Source organism: the organism of the source record quoted next, unplaced genomic scaffold (assembly GCF_019419815.1).
Source record: "Pyrus x bretschneideri cultivar Hongxiangsu unplaced genomic scaffold, Pyrus_bretschneideri_v1 Contig11, whole genome shotgun sequence".
In the NCBI taxonomy this organism is placed as follows: Eukaryota; Viridiplantae; Streptophyta; class Magnoliopsida; order Rosales; family Rosaceae; genus Pyrus; species Pyrus x bretschneideri.
Window position 1 is genome coordinate 5,202,061 of NW_025999402.1, and position 19,591 is coordinate 5,221,651.

The 19,591-nt window shown below is 35.9% G+C and overlaps 3 protein-coding genes across 3 annotated transcripts; all 3 read right to left on the reverse strand.

Moving 5' to 3' along the window:
- Positions 1-327: 327 nt before the first annotated feature.
- On the reverse strand, positions 328-3,266 carry LOC103960174 (cytochrome P450 714A1). Its single transcript, XM_009372592.3, has 5 exons — positions 2,969-3,266; positions 2,476-2,702; positions 2,048-2,298; positions 1,131-1,530; positions 328-756 (listed from the first exon to the last, which is right to left on the reverse strand). Exons 1-5 carry the CDS (start codon positions 3,264-3,266, stop codon positions 328-330), a joined length of 1,605 nt encoding a protein of 534 aa, XP_009370867.3.
- A 4,954-nt stretch (positions 3,267-8,220) lies between these two features.
- LOC103960218 lies at positions 8,221-10,513 on the reverse strand. Its single transcript, XM_009372651.3, has 2 exons — positions 9,205-10,513; positions 8,221-8,813 (listed from the first exon to the last, which is right to left on the reverse strand). Exons 1-2 carry the CDS (start codon positions 9,756-9,758, stop codon positions 8,270-8,272), a joined length of 1,098 nt encoding a protein of 365 aa, XP_009370926.1. The 5' UTR covers positions 9,759-10,513; the 3' UTR covers positions 8,221-8,269.
- Positions 10,514-13,549: 3,036 nt separating this feature from the next.
- LOC103960173 (calcium-binding protein CML42) lies at positions 13,550-14,396 on the reverse strand. The gene has a single exon (XM_009372591.3). The coding sequence runs from the start codon at positions 14,307-14,309 to the stop codon at positions 13,680-13,682; it is 630 nt and encodes a 209-aa protein (XP_009370866.1). The 5' UTR covers positions 14,310-14,396; the 3' UTR covers positions 13,550-13,679.
- Positions 14,397-19,591: the final 5,195 nt, after the last annotated feature.

Consider the following 19,591-nt stretch of genomic DNA (forward strand, 5'->3'; position numbering starts at 1 on the left):
ATTTGTAATGAGTTCGATCATTTATCGCATTTATCGATCATGCTGCAGGCAAATAAGCTTATAATTAACATTACATTTATAAAATTTATTGACCACATTGCATATTGTAGAACTGGGAATAGGTTTCACTTTTGTTTACAAGTAGTTTAATATTGTAATCATTGTTGATGCCAAAAAATGGTTCAACTGAGGTCGATCGGGTGATTGGTCAGTTGGGAATGCTAGCTGCTTTCAAAGGTATTTTAACATTTCCGATCGATCAAGCACTTGACATAAATGGAACCTTTTTTTTTCTGGCATCAACAACCTTTCTTGAACCAGCTTCCTTCATTGCACACGCCTAACAAGAAGTTTGATTCCATGTTTAGGCAACAACAACATTTTGTAAACAGGAGAGTGCTGATAGTTTGGGGAAAGGGCAAAGGAGAACTTGGATAGAATAAGAGAGAGTACTATCTTGAGCTGCACCATGCTAAAAGTCTGGCCTATACACAATCGGCTCCCATAACCAAATGGCATATATGCTTGGGGATATTTGCATGCTTCAGAGACCCCATTTGCAAACCTCTCGGGCTTGAACTCATCAGCATCCGGACCCCAATTTTCGGGGTCACGGTGCAGTGTCGGAATAAAGGTCCATATGTGGACGCCTTTCGGCACATCCAAGTCCCCCAACCTCACCTTTTCTAGAGCTTCCCTTGCCACTAAAACTGAAGGTGCATAAAACCGCAGGCTCTCTTGAATCACCATTGTCAGCTGCACATACACAAACATTGTAGCAACAATTTTGAATCACTACTACACAAATGGCCTTTTCACATAGACATAGGATTTATGTGTATTGCTTTAACACACCAAACCGTGTGAAGGAAAAAGTATAATATTTATCAAATACTTCAGAGAATTGTAATTAGCACTATAAAAGAGTGTGTGATGGCAGTATTGTCAATCGAGTTGTATACATGGTAATAACACAACAAATGGGTAATGTTAGCTTGTCAGACAAGACAATGAATATTGTTCATCCAAATTCACAGTTCAGCAACAAAACATCTTATGTCATCATATAGTATGACAAGAAAACAATTTCCCACAGTAAATAAAACAAGATGAGAAATCAACTTACGTACCGTTTTCAAGTTGTTCAATTTATCCGTGTCTTTCAAGCAATGATGCAGTTGATAATCATCTCCACAGACTTCAGAAATCTCGGCACGAATACGTTCTTGCCACTTTGGGTGTAATGCCAATAGCATCAATGTCCAGGAAGCTGTAAGAGCAGTGGTCTCAGAGCCTGCAAAGTAGATACTTCTACAATTGTCTAGAATAATTTGGTCTGTTTTGTGAGTGTTTTGATGCATGTCACTGCTAGTACTTGCAGCACTTTCCAGTAGCATTTGTAATAGGTCCTTTTTACATATGCCACCCACTCGGCTTTGTTTTTGGCGATCCCTCACTAATTTGAGCAACAAAGCGTCCACCTCTTTCCTCAAAGTCCAAATCTTCTTGTCATTCTCTGTGGGAAAGAAGCTGCATGGAGGGCAGCAGATGTCAAATCTAACATTTACTTTGATAAAAACAGAATAGAATAAAAAAATGAAGAAAAAAAAACAAAGGATATATACTTCCTTCCTTCCTTGCCAGTAAGGAAAGTCCTCCCCGATTTGACATTATTTCACAGTACAAATGGGTCATAATCAGAATCATTTTTTTATCATCACTTAAACGTCGTCTCCAAAAAAAATTCAATTTGGGGACTGTTGAATCTTTCACATGAATCATCAATTTCTTCAGTTCGTATGGATGATTAAACCATCTCCAAGTTAAATGAATTTTTCCAAAAATGATCTTTAGATGATAACAAAAATAATGAAAGATTTTGATTATGACTTTTCCTACTTTATTAGAAATGAGGGAAGTATAATCCAAAGCCAAATATTTGTCCACGGCACTCAAAGACTACACAACAAGAAGACAACAAACAAAAGATGAGAAGAAAATTACAAAAACATGCATGTCGAAAGAAAAAGAAAAAAAAAAAACGAACCCAAAATTGATAACCCTAAAGAGCAAAATTGGATTTGACAAGGCCTCCTGGAGGAGAGCAATCTTTGAAAAAATCTGGTTGCCTTGGGAGTAAGTGCTACCAAAACAAGCTCTTGATATGATATCAGCAGAGAGGGTCTTCAATTCTTTATCGACTATTATCTCCAGAACACCTCCCTCACTTTTTAGTAAACGTCTTTCCCATGTCTTAAGAAGTGCCACTGCAGATTCCTCCATCATATCCATCATGCCCTACAGTACTCTCCAATATTTGAATTACCAAAACATGCCTTTATAGTTTTTAAAGAACAAGAATTTAGACTGCTTAGTCTACTTCTTTCATCACGTGATACTCACATGATTGGAGAGGTAAGCACATGGATGTATACAATATGTGCTACCTAGGGAAGCTCGTTGAGTATGTGTTACCTTGACCTTGTTAAGGAAGAATTCGGGAGCGATGAGTTTCTTCTGGTAGGCAAAATCTTGTCCGTTGGCCCGAATTATGCTGTTGCCTATCAAGGGCAGGAGTGGCTTACTCAAATATTTCGGTACACCCAAATCCATGTAGTTTTGCAGTTTCAGCTCCTTTAACAACTTGGGATCACCCACATACATGTGTTGTTTGCTCCCCGTTGAGTACATGTATACTGGACCTGCATATATATAATTGCATTCATCAAATTATATTAATAACTTTTGTTCTCAATCAATTTGGTCCAAATCAAGTTGCTCTGAGTGGTAGGAGGGTACGCTGCTGTAGCAATCAGATGATTTCCTAATGTGCAGTTATGCTTGCCTAATTCTCATACCCTTTGCTGTATATATACATATATAAGTTATCAGAAAATATGTTTCCTGTAATTTACTTATTGTACTGTACAGTACCTACTGGGTTATGCAAGTATAATTAGTTTCATACCGTACTTCTGCTCCCACCGCTGAAGATACGGAAAGATGGAGGGAACCCAATTGTGCTGGAAATCTTTAGGATCAGAAGGTTCATGGATGATGTTGGTGGTGGATTGAATCTTTTGCATCTCTGTCATATTCCCAACAAGGAATGAACGTGGTGGCCCTCCGATGCCTTGCTTCCGAAGCACTGACCGGATCCTCGCAGGTTTTAGCCACATCTCCTTGAACAATCGCATCACTACACTCAAAACACCGATCAACACAAGTGACCAACATATCATTGCTACCTGAAGACCCTCTGCCATGATCTCTCACTGCTTATGAGTTATGAGTGCATGGTTTTATATAGGGCCATTTACATTTAGGCCTCACAACTCTTAAATTCTGGACATAAACTCACGTATATTAAAATTTTATTAAAACTCTTACAACAATGCCATGTAAGGTAAAAGATGTCCATAAATTTTATTTTACAAAACAATGTGATGTCTGTTACGTGTTTTTTCTAGACATTAAATTTTGTTTTTGATGGTCAACAACATTTAATTTGTTTTTAAGTTCTTGTTTGTTTTTTTGTAAAATAAACTATTAGATGCATTGTTTCTAGTAAAAATTAAACAATAGCGACACTGTTTTCATAAAAAATTAAACAGTAAGTAAAATATATTCGTTTCAAACAATAGGTAGATTAAACAGTGATAAAATATAGGAAAATTAATTTTGAATCAAGGGACTAGCTACAATATTATGTATTTATTACAATTATTGTCTAACTATTGAGATAATGATTGTGTTAGATACATGTCGAGATCGTGCTCATTAAAAAATGAGTTCAACCATTAATCATCACATCATTTATAATTTACAAAAAATGATTTAAAAATTTAATATTCCTAACATTTTTAACATTTATTAAATCAATGACGCTAATAAAACTGTACATTAATATTATACACTTTTTTTTTCTTTGCTCTTTTAGGTTTTTCCCAAGCACCAAACACATTATATATTAGCTTGAGTAATTATATATTACGTGAACATGGAGGAATCCATTGACTTAAGAGTTTTTTATTTGCTCAAATGCTAGTGCTATACTGAGCAGCCTTGATTTCATTATTTGGCCGACGTGAGTTAAGCTGAAATTAAGGAATTTTTTATTCATCTTACCTCCTCTTTCACTCGTTCTCAGACAACGTTGGGCTAACGATACACTTAAAAAAGCTCATTCTAAATTTTCATGTATCCGTTGCTTATATTTTGAAAAATGTTAGGAAGACTATGTTTTTAGACTATATTTGTAAACAACATGATGTGGTTGTTGAAGGTTAGATATCTTTTTTAATGATTTAAAAGGGAATTCAATTCTCAATTGCCTGATCATATGATCTACAAAATATTATCTAAGTACATGAGATCTCTAGCATCACTTCTATATTTGAGTCACTTCAGATTTAATATGTCGTCATCGTAGGGTTGTTGTTGGTTACTTTAATTATTTTAGGCTAAATAGCCAAAATGGTCCATGAGATTTGCATAATCAATGGTAATGGTCCCTGAGATTATCTACCGTCCATGATTTTGGTCATTCCATTAAAAACTCTTCGGGCAATTTTCAAAGCTTCGTAACTCAATCGATTCTTAACTAAATTCACCCCATAATATATCAAAATGAAGATAGGAAAGTGTAGAACAAGATTATACCATTTGGAAGCCCAATGTTTGCCGGAGATAGCCGGAAAATAGCCTGAAAGGTGACTGGTTTGTGGAAAACTGGAAAACTCGCCGGAAACTGGGTAAACTTTAATCGTTCATAACTTCTTCAATACTCAACGAAATCGTGTGATTCACAAACTCGATGAGACCAAGAGAATGGTATCTTTGTCAATGGCTAACTCGTAGTGTTTTGGCCGGAAAACGGCTCGAAAGTGGCAAATCATTTTCGAGTTAGCCACTTTCGAGCCGTTTTCTGGCCAAAACATGGCTATTTAGCCATCAATAAAGGTACCATTATCTTCGTCTTGTTGAGAAGTATGATTTTCGTTTTTGAATCACTCAATTTCGTTGAGTATTGAAGACGTTATGAACGTTTAAAGTTTACACAATTTCCGGCGAATTTTCCAGATTTTCCACGAATCAGTCATCTTTCAAGCTATGTTTTGGCTATCTCCAGCAACCATTGGGCTTCCAAATAGGTATAATCTTGTTCTGTACTTTTCTATCTTCATTTTGATATATTATGGGTCGAATTTGGTTAAGAAACGATTGAGTTACGAAGCCTTGAAAATTGCCCAAAGAGTTTTTAACGAAATGACCAAAATCATGGGTGATAGACAATCTCAGGGACTATTTCTATTGAGATCTCAGAGACTATTTCTATTGATTTTCAATCTCAGAGACCATTTCTACTGATTATACAAATCTCAGGGACCATTTTGGCTATTTAGCCATTATTTTATTTTATCATAAAGATTCAAAACTCATTATTTTATTATTTTACTTAAAACATTGTATTTCATTTGAAGAGACATAATTCTTTTTTAAGGGGGTATGAGGAGTTCTTTGAATAAGGAATCTCAGATAGAAAACAACATACGTTAAAAATACTCTGTTTCCTTCACCCCTCATATTTCTATCATCATCAAATTTTCAAACCTACAATTCATGTGTTTTATCTTTGGGTAATTGATCACTATTTGGCAATTCCGTTTGTCATTGGCGTACATAGATAGCAAATCAGACATCTTGTGAGGCTTTATGTTGTATCTTGGAGTTGTAGGAACCGCCATAACCTACACGTGGGGAGACATCTACGACTTTAGGACAGTAACGTAGCGCCTCTCTTTGGTTCACAGGCTAGATTTTCTAATTCTCTTTTTCTCATTTAATTTGTCATAAAGCTAATCGTAATTATACATTTAATTTGTTATATTTGATTATATAAATTGTTAGCATAATTTTGCAATATATTTCACAGTTGCAAGGGGGAAGAGGCCTAAGAAAGAAAACGTAGCCCAAAATCCAATGAAAGAATAAGTTGTCCATATCATCCCCAACCATATTCATCTTTCTATAAATATGCTTGATCTCGCAATGACAAAGTTTGAGATAAGATCTCAACTAGCCAAAATCGAAGTGTACAAAAGCGTATGAAACTTAAGTAGCTGCTATAGTAGAATCTGACTCAATAAAATATTTAAGGACCCCAAAACTCCATGCTAATTGAAGATAAAAAAGATGGCCACATCTCAACCACCAAAATTTCACTATCAGAGTTGAATCTTTTCCGTTTATATCCATAATAAAAGTCTATCAATAAGTGTCTACATATTATTTTAAAGAAATTTGGTGACTAGAGTTTTACAAAAGAAAATTTTGAGAATATATATTTGGCAATCTGATGTTGTATTATACTTTTACTAAAGGTTGCTCGTAAGAGAAAGAGCTGGAGATAAAAATCTGATCGCAAATGGAAATAGAAGGTTAATGCGTTCACGGTTAATAGAATCATAGAGGGGTTTGAGTCGATTTATAGACTAAAGGTGTATTTGTTGAATATGAATGACACATCAAGTAGACTGCAGCAGGTTGTCTTCTCCTCTCCGTCTCTTCTTCTCTCTTTTTTTTTTATAAGATCTACCATCTGTTTATTTCCCTTCTTCCTAAAGCTTTTTTATCTTTTCAAACTCCAATTAGCTTCGTTGTCAGCAAAGATAACGATTGACAACTACAAGAGAGACACCTTGAGTGTTGTGAGCGGGGAGAGCGAGAAATTGAGACCTAGGGTTAGAACAAAAGGGGTTTACTTGTAATTGTAGAGTTGATTTGCCCTTGCTAGGTGTATTGATATTTTTCTTGTGGTTGATTTGGTTTGTTTGCATCATCATAGAGGCCGATAGAGGGCTGTTGTTGTTGCAAAAAATTAGGGTCTAATTGTTATAATAAATCACATAGAAAATCAAGAAATAATTTATGCAATTATATATCACAATAATGCATGCACATGAGTAACTAATGATAAATGAACATGATATAATGCATTAGAAAAACCTATAAAATACGGTCGAGGCAAGTGTTGGACACTTAGTCCTTAAGACAAGTTTACGTCCCACTACGGTGCTCATGGTTGATTAGCGCATGTCTCCCAATATACATCTACCACGTCCTTGTAATAGTAGCACTCCAAATCACAAGGCTCCATGAACCATGGTTGTGTTGAAAACTCTCTCATATGGACTCAATGAGACTCTCTAATATTTAATGCACTATATGCATGTATGATGAAAAGTTATCTTGTGATTATAGGGGGGCTTCCCTATTTATAGAATGTGAGATACCTCTTTGGAAAGCATATGACTATTTATGAAGAGTCAAAAGTTGCAACACTTCATTTAAGTAGACATATCTTTCTACCAAAAGGCTCTACTTCTAATTTCCATTCAATTAATAAATTTAATATAATAATAATATTATTAAATTTTCTAACAGTTGTAAGCATTCATACTATTGAGGTATAAGAAATGATAAAACCACTTCCAATTGGCACTATAAATCGTTTTTTTTTTTTTTTTTAAGGTGTGTTTGCTTTTGTTCGGTATTTTGATAACAAGATCTATGGAGAGATTTTGTACGACAAGTTCATTCCCTTATTTTACATAGGTTTTACAATATGTATGGCCTCACATTATGCCAATTAGGCCAGAAAATGACTTCTAAAGTATTTTTTGTTCCTAGATAAGTCCCTTCTATATTATTTTATGGTTATCATCGTACATACCAAAAGTGCAGGGACGATCGGTCGTTGGTTTTGGACGAACCGTTGTAACCTAAGCCTATAAATATAAATATAATTTTATGATGATTTTATTCTTTGTACGTGAAACACAAGGAAAATACTTTGAGAGATCGTGAAGGGCCCTGTGAGATATCAAGTAGGTTTTAGAGGAGCAAAGAGGTTCTTGTAACCAAAAAGACTTTTCATAATATAGTGAGGTATCTCAAGTAACACCAAAGTGGACGTAGGCAGAATCGTCGAAACATTATAAATTCTTGAATTCTTGGTGTGCATTTGTGCCCTTTTATGTATGGCGTTTTGTTTGTTTTGTATTATTCTTCTTACTTGTTCGTGTGAGTAATGGGACATTTTGGTTGTTTATTAATATTCTTCTTACTTGGTTGTTCATGTAAGTGATCAAAGTCCATCGAAAACAAGATCTTGTTAGAAGAGTTTGTGCATAAAAAAATATTCATGTGAACCAAAACTAAAACCACACTACAACAAACATGTGTATACGTCAAAAGCCAAAATTAATCAGGACATGGATGTTTGTTCAAATGAAGTTTTACAGTGAGCAATTGCAGCCTGAATTGAGGTTTCTCTTGTATGAAAGCACACTTTATTACTATGGTCATCACCTGTGAATCCTTGGTGAATTGGGGAGGACTTAATAGAACTTGGGCAGCTCCTTGTTCTTCTTTGTTTCCGACCAGTACCACCTGTGCTCATGCTATTTCCTATAGCTTCTAAAATCCCTCTAACTGCGCTCAAGTTTATCTCCAATAATACTCTGGACTTTTCACCTCCTCCTACTGCTTCTGAAGAGTTCTTGGTCCTGCTGCTTTTCCCTTGCTTCTTTTGAACCGACCATGGAAGAGCATTGCTGCCACTCTCTTTCGAGTTGTTATTCTTGCGTCGACAATTAATGTTTTGGGATTGGTGAGGATCGTCATCGTCGCAAGCAGCTTGGCGGGGTTTTGCAAATGAAGCTACCAGGGCTCCAAGATTCATGGCTCGGAACTTGAAGAGCAACTTCATGATGCCACCTTTTCTTGAGGTTCTTTTGTTTGATGTTTTCCTTTATTAGTTTCATGCAAACACATGCCATCTGGTAATTAGTAAAGGGTATTAAATCTATTTGTAAGCGGACATTGTTTAGCCTTTTTCTAGAATTGACTTATTTTTTATTAATGCAAATTACATGTTGACAACATATATATCTATATGCAGACAAAAAAAATTATACACGTGTAAAAGTGTGATTGAGCTAAATATGTAAAAATACCTACTTAAATTTAAGAATAGAGCCAGATATCGGCCTCGTTACACAAGTTGTTAATGATATGACTGTTGCACAATAACAAGTACATATTTTATAGTTTTGGTGCATTCACACTAATTTTCAACGAAATGAACAACTATTATAATAAAGACATGGGTTAATTAAGTTGTTTATTAGTATCGCATACCTGCTCCGTTCCAGGTCAGCGTCGTCCGCAGGGGTAGGTGATTCCGATGATGACCGGAGACCAAACAGCAGCGTGTTGACTAGCCGGTTGACTCTGGGCAATCTTACTTTTGTACTAGTACTTCTGTTGAGCCTTGAAGGCTCATCCGATCCTAGCGGACCCCTACAACTGCCTTCCATGGAAGAAGAATCGAGAGGGCAAGAATATGATACTGTCGGTGACGACGGAATATGGTTTATTGGGTGATCAGAAGCAGGCTTAGAGACGTGATTGGGAGAAAGGGTGGTGGCGGAGAGCTCCGGGAGAAGACTAGACGAAAACGATATGCGCAAGTAATCCGCATGGTCTAATCCTCCACGATCACGATCTTCATCCTCATCATCATCTTGGTTTGATGGTTTAGGATGATCATGGTGATGATGGTCAAGCGCTATTTCGATGTACGATTCACCGTCGTCATCATCGTCGTCGGTGAAATGTGAGAGGGAAGAAAAGTTCATGTCGGACTCGGAGCAGCTGAAGGAGAAACTTCCTTCATGGTTCATGATTTCCATCGCACGTAGCTGCTAGTTAAGGCCAAATGTTACGTACACAATATACATCTGTAATTATTTATATATATTGGGATCACGGATCAGATATATATATATATATAAAAGAATAATATCAGCATAGAGATCCATAGATATAGATAGAGATATGATATATTGCATGTGCATGGCCAAACCAAAGAGTGGGGGAGGAGGTTGGAAAGTCTCACTCCGAAATCCATGAATTAAGCTAGGAAATAAAATTTACAAGTAAGAAGTTAGGGTTGGTCCAAATAAGTACACTAGTACTAGCCGGTCACATAACGTGAACCATCCAGATTCTTGTTTAATGTTTGAAAACTCAAACCACGCATATACTAGAAAACCATTGGCAAGTGGTCCAAAAGTTGGTTGCTTGCATCAATCGACCAGAACTTGAGGATCGAATCCACAAATTCATGCAATTTTTTTTTTTTAAAAAAAAGTTAAATGTTAAGAGGACTCTCTCAAATTAAAATGAGATTTTTCATGAATTTTCTAATATATTTGACGCCAATTTTTATGTTAACATTATAAAATATTATGTCAAAAATATAAAATGATAGATAATACGTAAAGAGTTTCACTTTTGAGATACTCCCCGTAGCATTTGTCAACAAAAAAAACAAAAAAAAAAAAAAATGTTAGTCGTCCTTGGATTGCTCTTGAAACTCTAACTTCTTGCTCACGAGAGATTATGAAAACTATGATGACCCCACTTTTTGGTTGGTCAAATAAATGACATAAGATGAAACCTATTGGATGGAAGCTTCTAATCTTGGTTATATAAAATCGTAAGCAATTTCCGAAATTTGGGCTAAGTTGCCCCTTATACAAAAGGAAAATATATAATTTATCAACCTGCGGGACACCATCTTGTTCATTAATTGCGATTAGCATATTTTCTTTGATTGCTTCTTCAAAAAAAATTATCAAATTAGAAATTGTTTAGTCATTTATATATATCAAGCAATGATAAATTCAACATGACTACGTTACTTGATACTAAAATCGTCAATTTAATTAATATACACGAATGAAAAAACAATGTGCAATTTTTTTTAATTTTTTAAAAATAATCTTTAAATGATGATTAAAAGAATGAATTGTCCTAGTTTTATATAAAACTTAAAAAACAAACATATGCTAATCATAATAGATGAATCGGGCTCGATTACCAGCTAGTGCATTTGTTCGTTTCTTCGTACTGTCGAGATTTTCTAAAAAAATAAAAAATAAAAAATGAATAGGACACAAAAGAAGTTAAAGGATAAAGAGATCACGAATAGTAATCCTTCAATAGATTTCTGGAGCTCCAAAGAATAGAGATAAGCTCTCAAAATTTGATTAATAATATGAATGATTACAAACCTAATTAACATCAAGATGACCTATTTATAATATAATTTAACCCTAAAAATTCTAGGAATCTAAATGAGAAAGGAATTAACAAATGAAGAAAAATATTAAAAATGAATTGTTCATAAGCATCCAGCAATGACGATTGAATGCATTATCAAGTGTATTTTGTAATGAATATTAACGATGAAAATGGCATTTAAACTACAAATTTGTCCCCACATTATTGTATAGTCTGAAGATTTACATAATCTAATTAAAATGAAATTAACCAACCCCTGGATTCGAGGATTTTATCAGAATATTTATTTGTATGTACGTGTGTGTGAAATAATTTTGGAACAAATTCCAGATCCTACCAATTGGCATACAACCCTAAGAGAATATTGGAGAGGTTTTTTAGTGTGTTGGGAACACGGTCCGGTACAATGAGTGTCATAAGATAAGTGGCTGAAATTGTTTTCTAAATATTCAACCATTTATATTATAACACTTGTTTTACTGGATTGTATTCCCGACACACTGAAAAATTTATCAAGAATATGGACTTGTAATTATACCAGGATATTATTCCTCAACTTAAGGGATTGCGAACTTGCGATTGGTTTTTAACAGAGGCGACATTCTATTGTCATAGTGAGCAAAAATTCTGGAATAACAAGGAGAGCGTATAAAATAGAAGACAGTTAACAGCCAAGGGAAATTTATCAATGGAATTAGCTGTCGAAGACTGGTGGAGACAGCAAGAGTAAAACTGGTTCACCACCGACGTGTATCTCAGGCTACTAATATAAAGCTATGAGACTATTCTCAGTGGCGGATGCATTGAGGGTTAGGGGGGTCCTCTTTCTAGAAAGACAGAAAGAAATAAGGATGGTTGATCGCCATGGACTGAAAGGAAGTGAGTCATACACGCGGAGATGAGCTTGCGAATCAGCTGATCCATCGAACTTCGGTGAACGTTCATGGATGCCTTAGGTGCTGACCCTTCGAATTTTGGTGAATGTCCATGGATACCTTTGGTTCTGCCCTTTTGAAGATTAGAGTTGGCTTCATACATGCCCTTTTGATAAAATGTTTGAAAGAAGAGTGAATGAAATGGTGATCTCAGTGAATAACAAAGCATCATCATTCTTGGACAAATATATTAATGGGATGCAATGATATCAAACATTGTTAGTGTGGTTAAGATAAGTGTGTTTCTTTGTTAAGCATTCGTATAGGAGCAGCCTTGGAATATGTTAGTTACCCTCGCAAATGAGGCATTAACAGGTGTGCATTATGCTTTTCCAAATGACTTCAGGCCTACCAAGACTCTATGAAATGGCGATATGCGTGCTATTTCTGGTAAAAAAAATTTGCGCTCTGTGCGCACTATTCTTACTGACCCCCCTAATATTATTTTCTAGATCCGCCACTGCTTCTCAGGTGGCCTTGTATAGGAACACCATGACAGTGGTGAACTTGTTCCAAGACTCTTCCTATGATCTTGTGTTAGTGATTTTAGACACCACAATAACATTAATCTTGTTCATGTAAGTTTTTCTCTTCAAACTAACTAGTGGGGCGTTGCGTCTGTTTCAATCCTTCACAACAAGAGACAAGAGCCAAGCCAGCGAACTATTCAATTTTTAGTGATCAGACGACCTTTCACTTTGCTTGAAAGTTTACTTGCATTCATATAAAAGGAAAATGAATTGTTAAAGCCACTGTTAAAGCCACTGCTAACGTTTATTGACTTGTTTTTTAATTGATCTACTAGAGACCACATGGAATATATGTGATCACTTTTCGAAAACACAATAATTTATCTATTTCCAAACGATAATAGGCATTCGTGTCAATAGCATACATGAAGGTGGACGTCCCAATTATATTTGATCAATTAATATACAGACTATTTCTCAATCATTCTTAATTTAAGATTAATTACTTTTGAAGATAACCGGTGAAATATTATTGAATTAATCAACAATACCTCCAATACTATGTATTTAATTTATTTAAAAATTAATAACTTTCTTTCGTCGACATTAGCCAATCTAACTCACGTTGCATTATGTAAACATAAACAGGTTTTAAAAGAAAAATCGCATTATATAATCATAACAAGGTTTAAAAGAAAACGACAAAACATAGAAGGAAGCGAACATTTCATCATGTATGCATAAATGTACACAAGAAAAGTTTAATGAAAGGCATAAGAGGTTGAGTACAATAGCCAATGGCCCAATACCAATAGGGATATACACTCTAATCACTAACTAAAAAAAAAAAAAAAATTAAAGAGGAGTACTTATTAATCAATGCCATGAAAATGGAATTAAACTTGAGAAGCTAGCTAAATTACATGATCGAACCACGCATGTACGTAGGATCCATAAGCAAATGCATGTTGCATGTCAATGCATCGAGTCTAGTAGATTAAGAATATATAATTAAGTAAAAAAACATTCAGTGTACGAGAAATACATCCGGATATACTAAATATTATAATATAATTAGTGTACGAAACCGTGTTTCAAACACACTAAAAAATTTCTCTAATTAAGAGGAGGGAACAAGAACGGAAGTGCGCATCATGTGCTTAAACTCGAACAAGTCGACGAGGCCGTCATGATTATGGTCAACGGAGGTGATCATCTTCTGAACTCTATCAATCTCATTGCCTTCCTGGAATCCAAGCTTGGCAAGCACCGTCTGCAACTCTTTAGCCGATATGTACCCGTCGCCGTCCTCATCAAACACCTTGAACGCCTCCGAAAGATCCGACTCCTCTTGCGACAACATATTCTCCTTTGAGTTTCCGTCGCGTGCCGCTGTTGATGCTCCCTCAGCAGCGGAAGCAACAACCTCTTCGTCGTTGTTGTTATTGTCGAAATAGGTGTCATAGAGGGATTGGTGGAGGGAGAGGAAGTCGTCGAAGTTGAGGCCGTCGTTTGAGGGTTGGATGAAGGATTTTATCGTGGAATGGAGGTCGGAGATTTCAGTGTCTAACCCGAGAAGTGCTAGGGCTTGGCTGATCTCGTGGACAGTGATGAAGCCGTCTTTGTTCTTGTCGAACATATCAAAGATGCGGCGGAGGCGGAGGGAGTTGAGACTCGTGCAGCGGAGGCGAAACGACGCCGAAGGCCGTTTTAACGAAGGAGCACCAGTCCCTGAAACGGTAGAGGCCATATATAATTGAGTAATTAACTAATTATGTAGTAATCAGTAGGATAACGACGAAGACAGCAACGCCGACGACGGTAACGAAGAGGATGCAGATAACAAAATGTACAAGAGAAGTCTGGTATGGTGGGATGATCAACAAGTGGTGGTATTATTATAGAGGGCTGGTGCGCGTGTGGCCGGCGTTTTGGTATTATTTTAGTTTGTGTGTTTGTTTAGACTTTGTAAATTGTACTACTACATGATGCATTTTCCGTTGCCAGTGACTATTGCTCGGTACAACTTCCAGATGTTTGCCATTGCTTTTACATGGTTGAACAAGCAACTGCGTGACAAATTCTCCAGCCACAAGTCGGTCGTTGTTGACCCAAGGCGAGAATAAAAGTCCGTGGTCGACAACCAATAAAATTTAAAAGTAAAAAGAAAAAAGAGAGATAGAAAATGACCTGAGATTGGACTTTTTCGGTGTGGCTATACTAGAGATATTTAAATTTTAAATTAAATTTTATAAATTAAATAATGTGATTATTGATAATATGATTATTATTTAAATATTGATTAATGTGTTTATTTTCTATTGATGACATATATTTTGTTTTGCACATTTGGTTGGTCTCTCTGGCATTATCCAATTTGTCTAATTAGAGGTAGACCAACATGGGTTTGTGAATCCTATCTCTATTAGGCATGTGGTATAACGTGATATAAAAATAGAGAATTTTAACAAAAAGCTTACAGTACTGTTCACTTTAACGAAAAACTACATTTTTACACTAAAAAATCAATCCTTGTACTATTCACTTTACCCTTTATTTTGTCCTTATCGTTAAAACTCAAAGTTTTCAAACTCTTTTCATTAGTTTTCCTATAAAAATATGGTAAGTGTAATATTACTCTTCCTTATGTTGCACAATGATCTAAATTGTTTACTTTTTAATTTATTCTTTAAAAAATAAGCAAATCAAAAAACGTTTAACTGTTCAACTAAAATTGTTAACGTGATTTGTCTATTTTATTTTACTGAATAACCATAAACGACTAAACAATTTTAAATTTATTTTTGAATGGTAAAAAATTGATCTTAGAGAACAACTCAACAAATAAATTATTCAGATCAGGTGTGTAACATTGTAAAATAAAAAGAACACTCTGCAAATAAAACTAGAATGTTTAAATAAAAATGTCGGTCAATATAGTCGACAACGAATCTAGTTGAATAGTTGGGCCACGTGGCGCACATTGATGCAAGATATGGTCTAAGATACATGTCTGGCCCAATTGGGACAACTCGATTCGACCCGTACCCCTGCCTATACCGCACATGCTCAGGGTATTTATTTTAGGCGCGTTTCAAAGTTGACTAGTCTTTTTAGAGTGATATTCACATTTTTTTTTTTTTTTTTTTTTACTTCTCACATATTCGGTAACGACACGCCTTAACCTCGATATCCTCAAATATCAGGATAGACATGTGCTGGCCGACATCAGAGAATGACGAAACCATTAAAAACATGCATACCGATAAAATATTTAATTAGAAAGATATAAACCGATGCAGAATCGTGTTCAAAGCATACAACTACTAAGAATAATATGGAAGGAATTATTATGAAAATGTACGAACAAAGAAATGATACTTATACTGAGAAGACTCGAGAATATCTATATTGTAGAGTCCTGACGCCAGAATCATGTGCCTCAAATCTAAATCCTGAAGGGGGCGCAAAACTAGAAAAGGTGAATGGACCAAAATTTATAATATTAGTCCTAATAATAGGAAAACATTTTTATTTTTGAACACAATAACCCCCTGTTTTGAAAACATATATAATAATACATAGTAGGTTTTATAAAAACCCTAGCATGCAACGAAAAATGTTCGTAAAATCGATACATGTAAAACCATGCTCAAAAATGTTGAAAACGTAGCCCAAAGGCAAATCCGTAAATGTCATTAGTGAAGTACTCAACTAGGGGTGTCATAGTTGCCCGAAGGCAATAGCTGTCCATCACCCGAAGGTGAAGCTGAATAACATGTCCATCACCCGAAGGTGAAGCTGAATAACCTGTCCCATCACCCAAAGGTGAAGCTGAACAACCTGTCCATCATCTGTAGGTGAAGCTGTATAAAATAGCATACATCTACACTGATAGTAACCGTGGCTAGTGAAGCTATCTGACACCGCTTTCAGCGATGAAGCTAGGGGTATATAATATATCATATCTCACTCCCCCATCATCTGTGTCCTATGGCCATAGACAATACCCGTAGTGTGCGGATGTGCCATATGATAATCCACTAGATAAGCACTAAAAATATATTTCAAAATCTTGTATCAAACATCAAATCTCAAAAGCTCAAACCTCGTCTCATAAATCCATGGAAAATCTCATTCATAAATCCTAATAAACATATACGTGAATCCATAGAATTTCATAACCGAAAATCCAGTGATTCATAACATTTAGTAATATATAAATCCGCTAAATCATAATTACTACGTAAAAACAATTTAAATAAATCAAAAGTAGGAAAATCTGTAAAACATATTATAAATCATGCTCTGTTCATAAAATATGTAATGCATGCTAGGCTACTATTTTATAAAAATATATAAGTTATGAAGGGATCCACTCACAGGTTTTCCATTGCCCGAAAGTCGCTCGAACTATCGAAAATGTGATCACTTCTCGCCAACACACCTAAACATAATTAGGGACCTTTTAGTAAAACTCCACTAAAACGTTATAATTTCGAAAAACATATGGCGGATTCGGATTCAACACGTCGAGGAAACTCGGGTTTTTCCTCCACGCGCCGCTGCGCATGGCGGTTGGCCGCCCCTATTCATCGGAAAATCCGATATCTCCAAAAATTTCCAAATTTAACAGGAATAAAGATCTTGATAAGTGGAACAACTTTCATACCTGCGACCAAGGCCAATTTTCCCGGGAAAAGCCCCAATTTCATGAAAACCCGCCATAACCCTAGATTTGGGTGTGCTTTGATTCGAACTCCGGCGCCCCCAAACTTGTTTGGGCTTTGTTCCTGGGTTCAAGGTGAGTGGTTTGACGGTGGTAATGACTATTTTATCCCTATTCTTACTCGCCCATAACTTTTTCATTATAGTTCCAAATCACGTTCTGTTTGCGCTACTACCTGAATACGCCAAGAAAACAGATTTTATGTGACACGACAAGATGGTCAACAAAAGTCAACGTATTTGCTTCAAAAGGCATTTTTGTAAATTCACATTTTAAAATTATAAAAACTATAATTTTTTTGGGATGGGTCGTTACAAGTAGCCTGTTCTTTTAGGGCCTGGGAAGACTCATAGAAAAATTTCAACCTTATGTCATCATCGTATGATTTACCAATGTTAAGAATCGAGTCAAAGATGTACCGTGTGAAGTACGAGTTTGTAATTCTATTGACCCCAAAAACTACCAAGCTTACGTAGAGCGCAGGCTAAGTAATTAATAAGTTAACTACATCCTTCGGTTGTGTGCGGGGTGTGCCAACTTGTCGGCCGAGTTTGACCGGGGAGTAAAATATATTGATGTGGCATTAGGCGCTATTAACTTCTTGATCTTGTGACTGTAGCCGAGGAAGGAACATGTCTCGGCCTTCGGGTTCTAGAGTCTAAAGATAAGGTTGCTAATTCTGCGAAGTTCAATATCAAATTTGGCTTTCAATGTGCCGAATGTAGTAACCCGTAACACCTTACTTTGCCGAGAAGGCTGACGAGATGATCTCTACCAATAAGGATTTAAAAATCCTTGTCGACCAAGACTTGGATAAATAACTAGTCGGTCTCGAAGCAGTGCTGTTTATCCAAACTGAAGATGCCCCTTAATCGGCTGATTCTACGGCTTCAGTGTTGTTTATCCAAACTGAAGATGTCGCCGGTTGCCTTCACAGTACTGTTTATCCAAACTGAAGATGTGTTGGTGAGAAGAAAGAGGGAGAGGATAAAATGTCAAAAGTTGTTGAGAAGTTTTACATAGGGCAATTTGTGTGTTGAATTAGAGAGCGGGTTCTCCGTCGTAAAGCATATTGTATTTATAGCATTCTTATCTTCTGCTTGGCACAGCCAGATAATAATTTTGTAGAGTCCAATTGCATCTCTAACTGATGGAATGAAAAACTGACATAAGCTAAAGCCTATCTTCCGGATGGCTATCCGTGACTTTTCAAACAAAATAAAAAACCTATCCAAGATTATCACATCATGACCAAAAGCCAAGCCTACCTAGGCTTCTTATCTCATCACCTTTAGTGGAATTATCACATCATGACCAAAGGCCTAGCCTACCTAGGCCTCTTATCTCATCACCTTTAAACCCATCCATGCATGCATCCTGATCCCCTTTCTTGAATATAAATTTGCTGCATATCCAATCCACACGTCCACACACCAGACATCCCAACTCAATTTGAACTGCACCGCTTGCTTAGGGATATAATTCACATCCTATTTATCCCGCTTAAGAATATGTTAAAGTAATTCATATTAAAAGATAATTATTATGATAAAAACCATAATATTATCCTTTAACAATAACAAAATTATCTTCACTTTTCTATCTGACGGTTGGGAGCTATGCTTATTTAACAACTTTGATTGCACGGACCAATGATGTAATTTTATTCGTAATCAATCAGTGAGCTACTTGTGGTAGGTGCTTTTTTTTTTTTTTTTTTTTTTTTTTTTTTTCGGTCATACCTATGGTAGTTATTAATCTCCCATCTTTTGCATGTGTACATTGTCTGGTAAAATACATCTATATTGAATTGGTGAGGTAACAAGTGAGCAACAACTAATTAACATTTCCTTACTTATTTCACAAGATAAGTTTGAGGGAAAATCAAATAAAGGAAAGAGCGCTCCTATATGGTCAAGTTTATCTTTTTTCCTAATTAACTTTCTAAAAACTTTTATATTACTGTGGCACCATAGTTTTTATTCATAGAATAATTTTAGAGTGGTGTTATTCTCACCCTAGTGTTTTATTCCCTCACCCACTTTTCAATGAAAATTTTAATTGCAAATTTGTTCATTTGTAAAATGGCCGATAAATACCTTAAATGACACACCCCGGCCGAGGCCAGGGCGTGCTGGCCGTCACGCGGAAGTGACGTAGCCATGTGCACAGTGCGGAAGCTAATAAAGTAGTAACGTAAAAGTACGAATAAATAAAAACTAGCATACATAAGTAACAGAACAAGTGCTAGCGTAAGTGAGACACAAGTTCAGAGCAGAAAGCCTAAAGCAGTCCAAACTAAA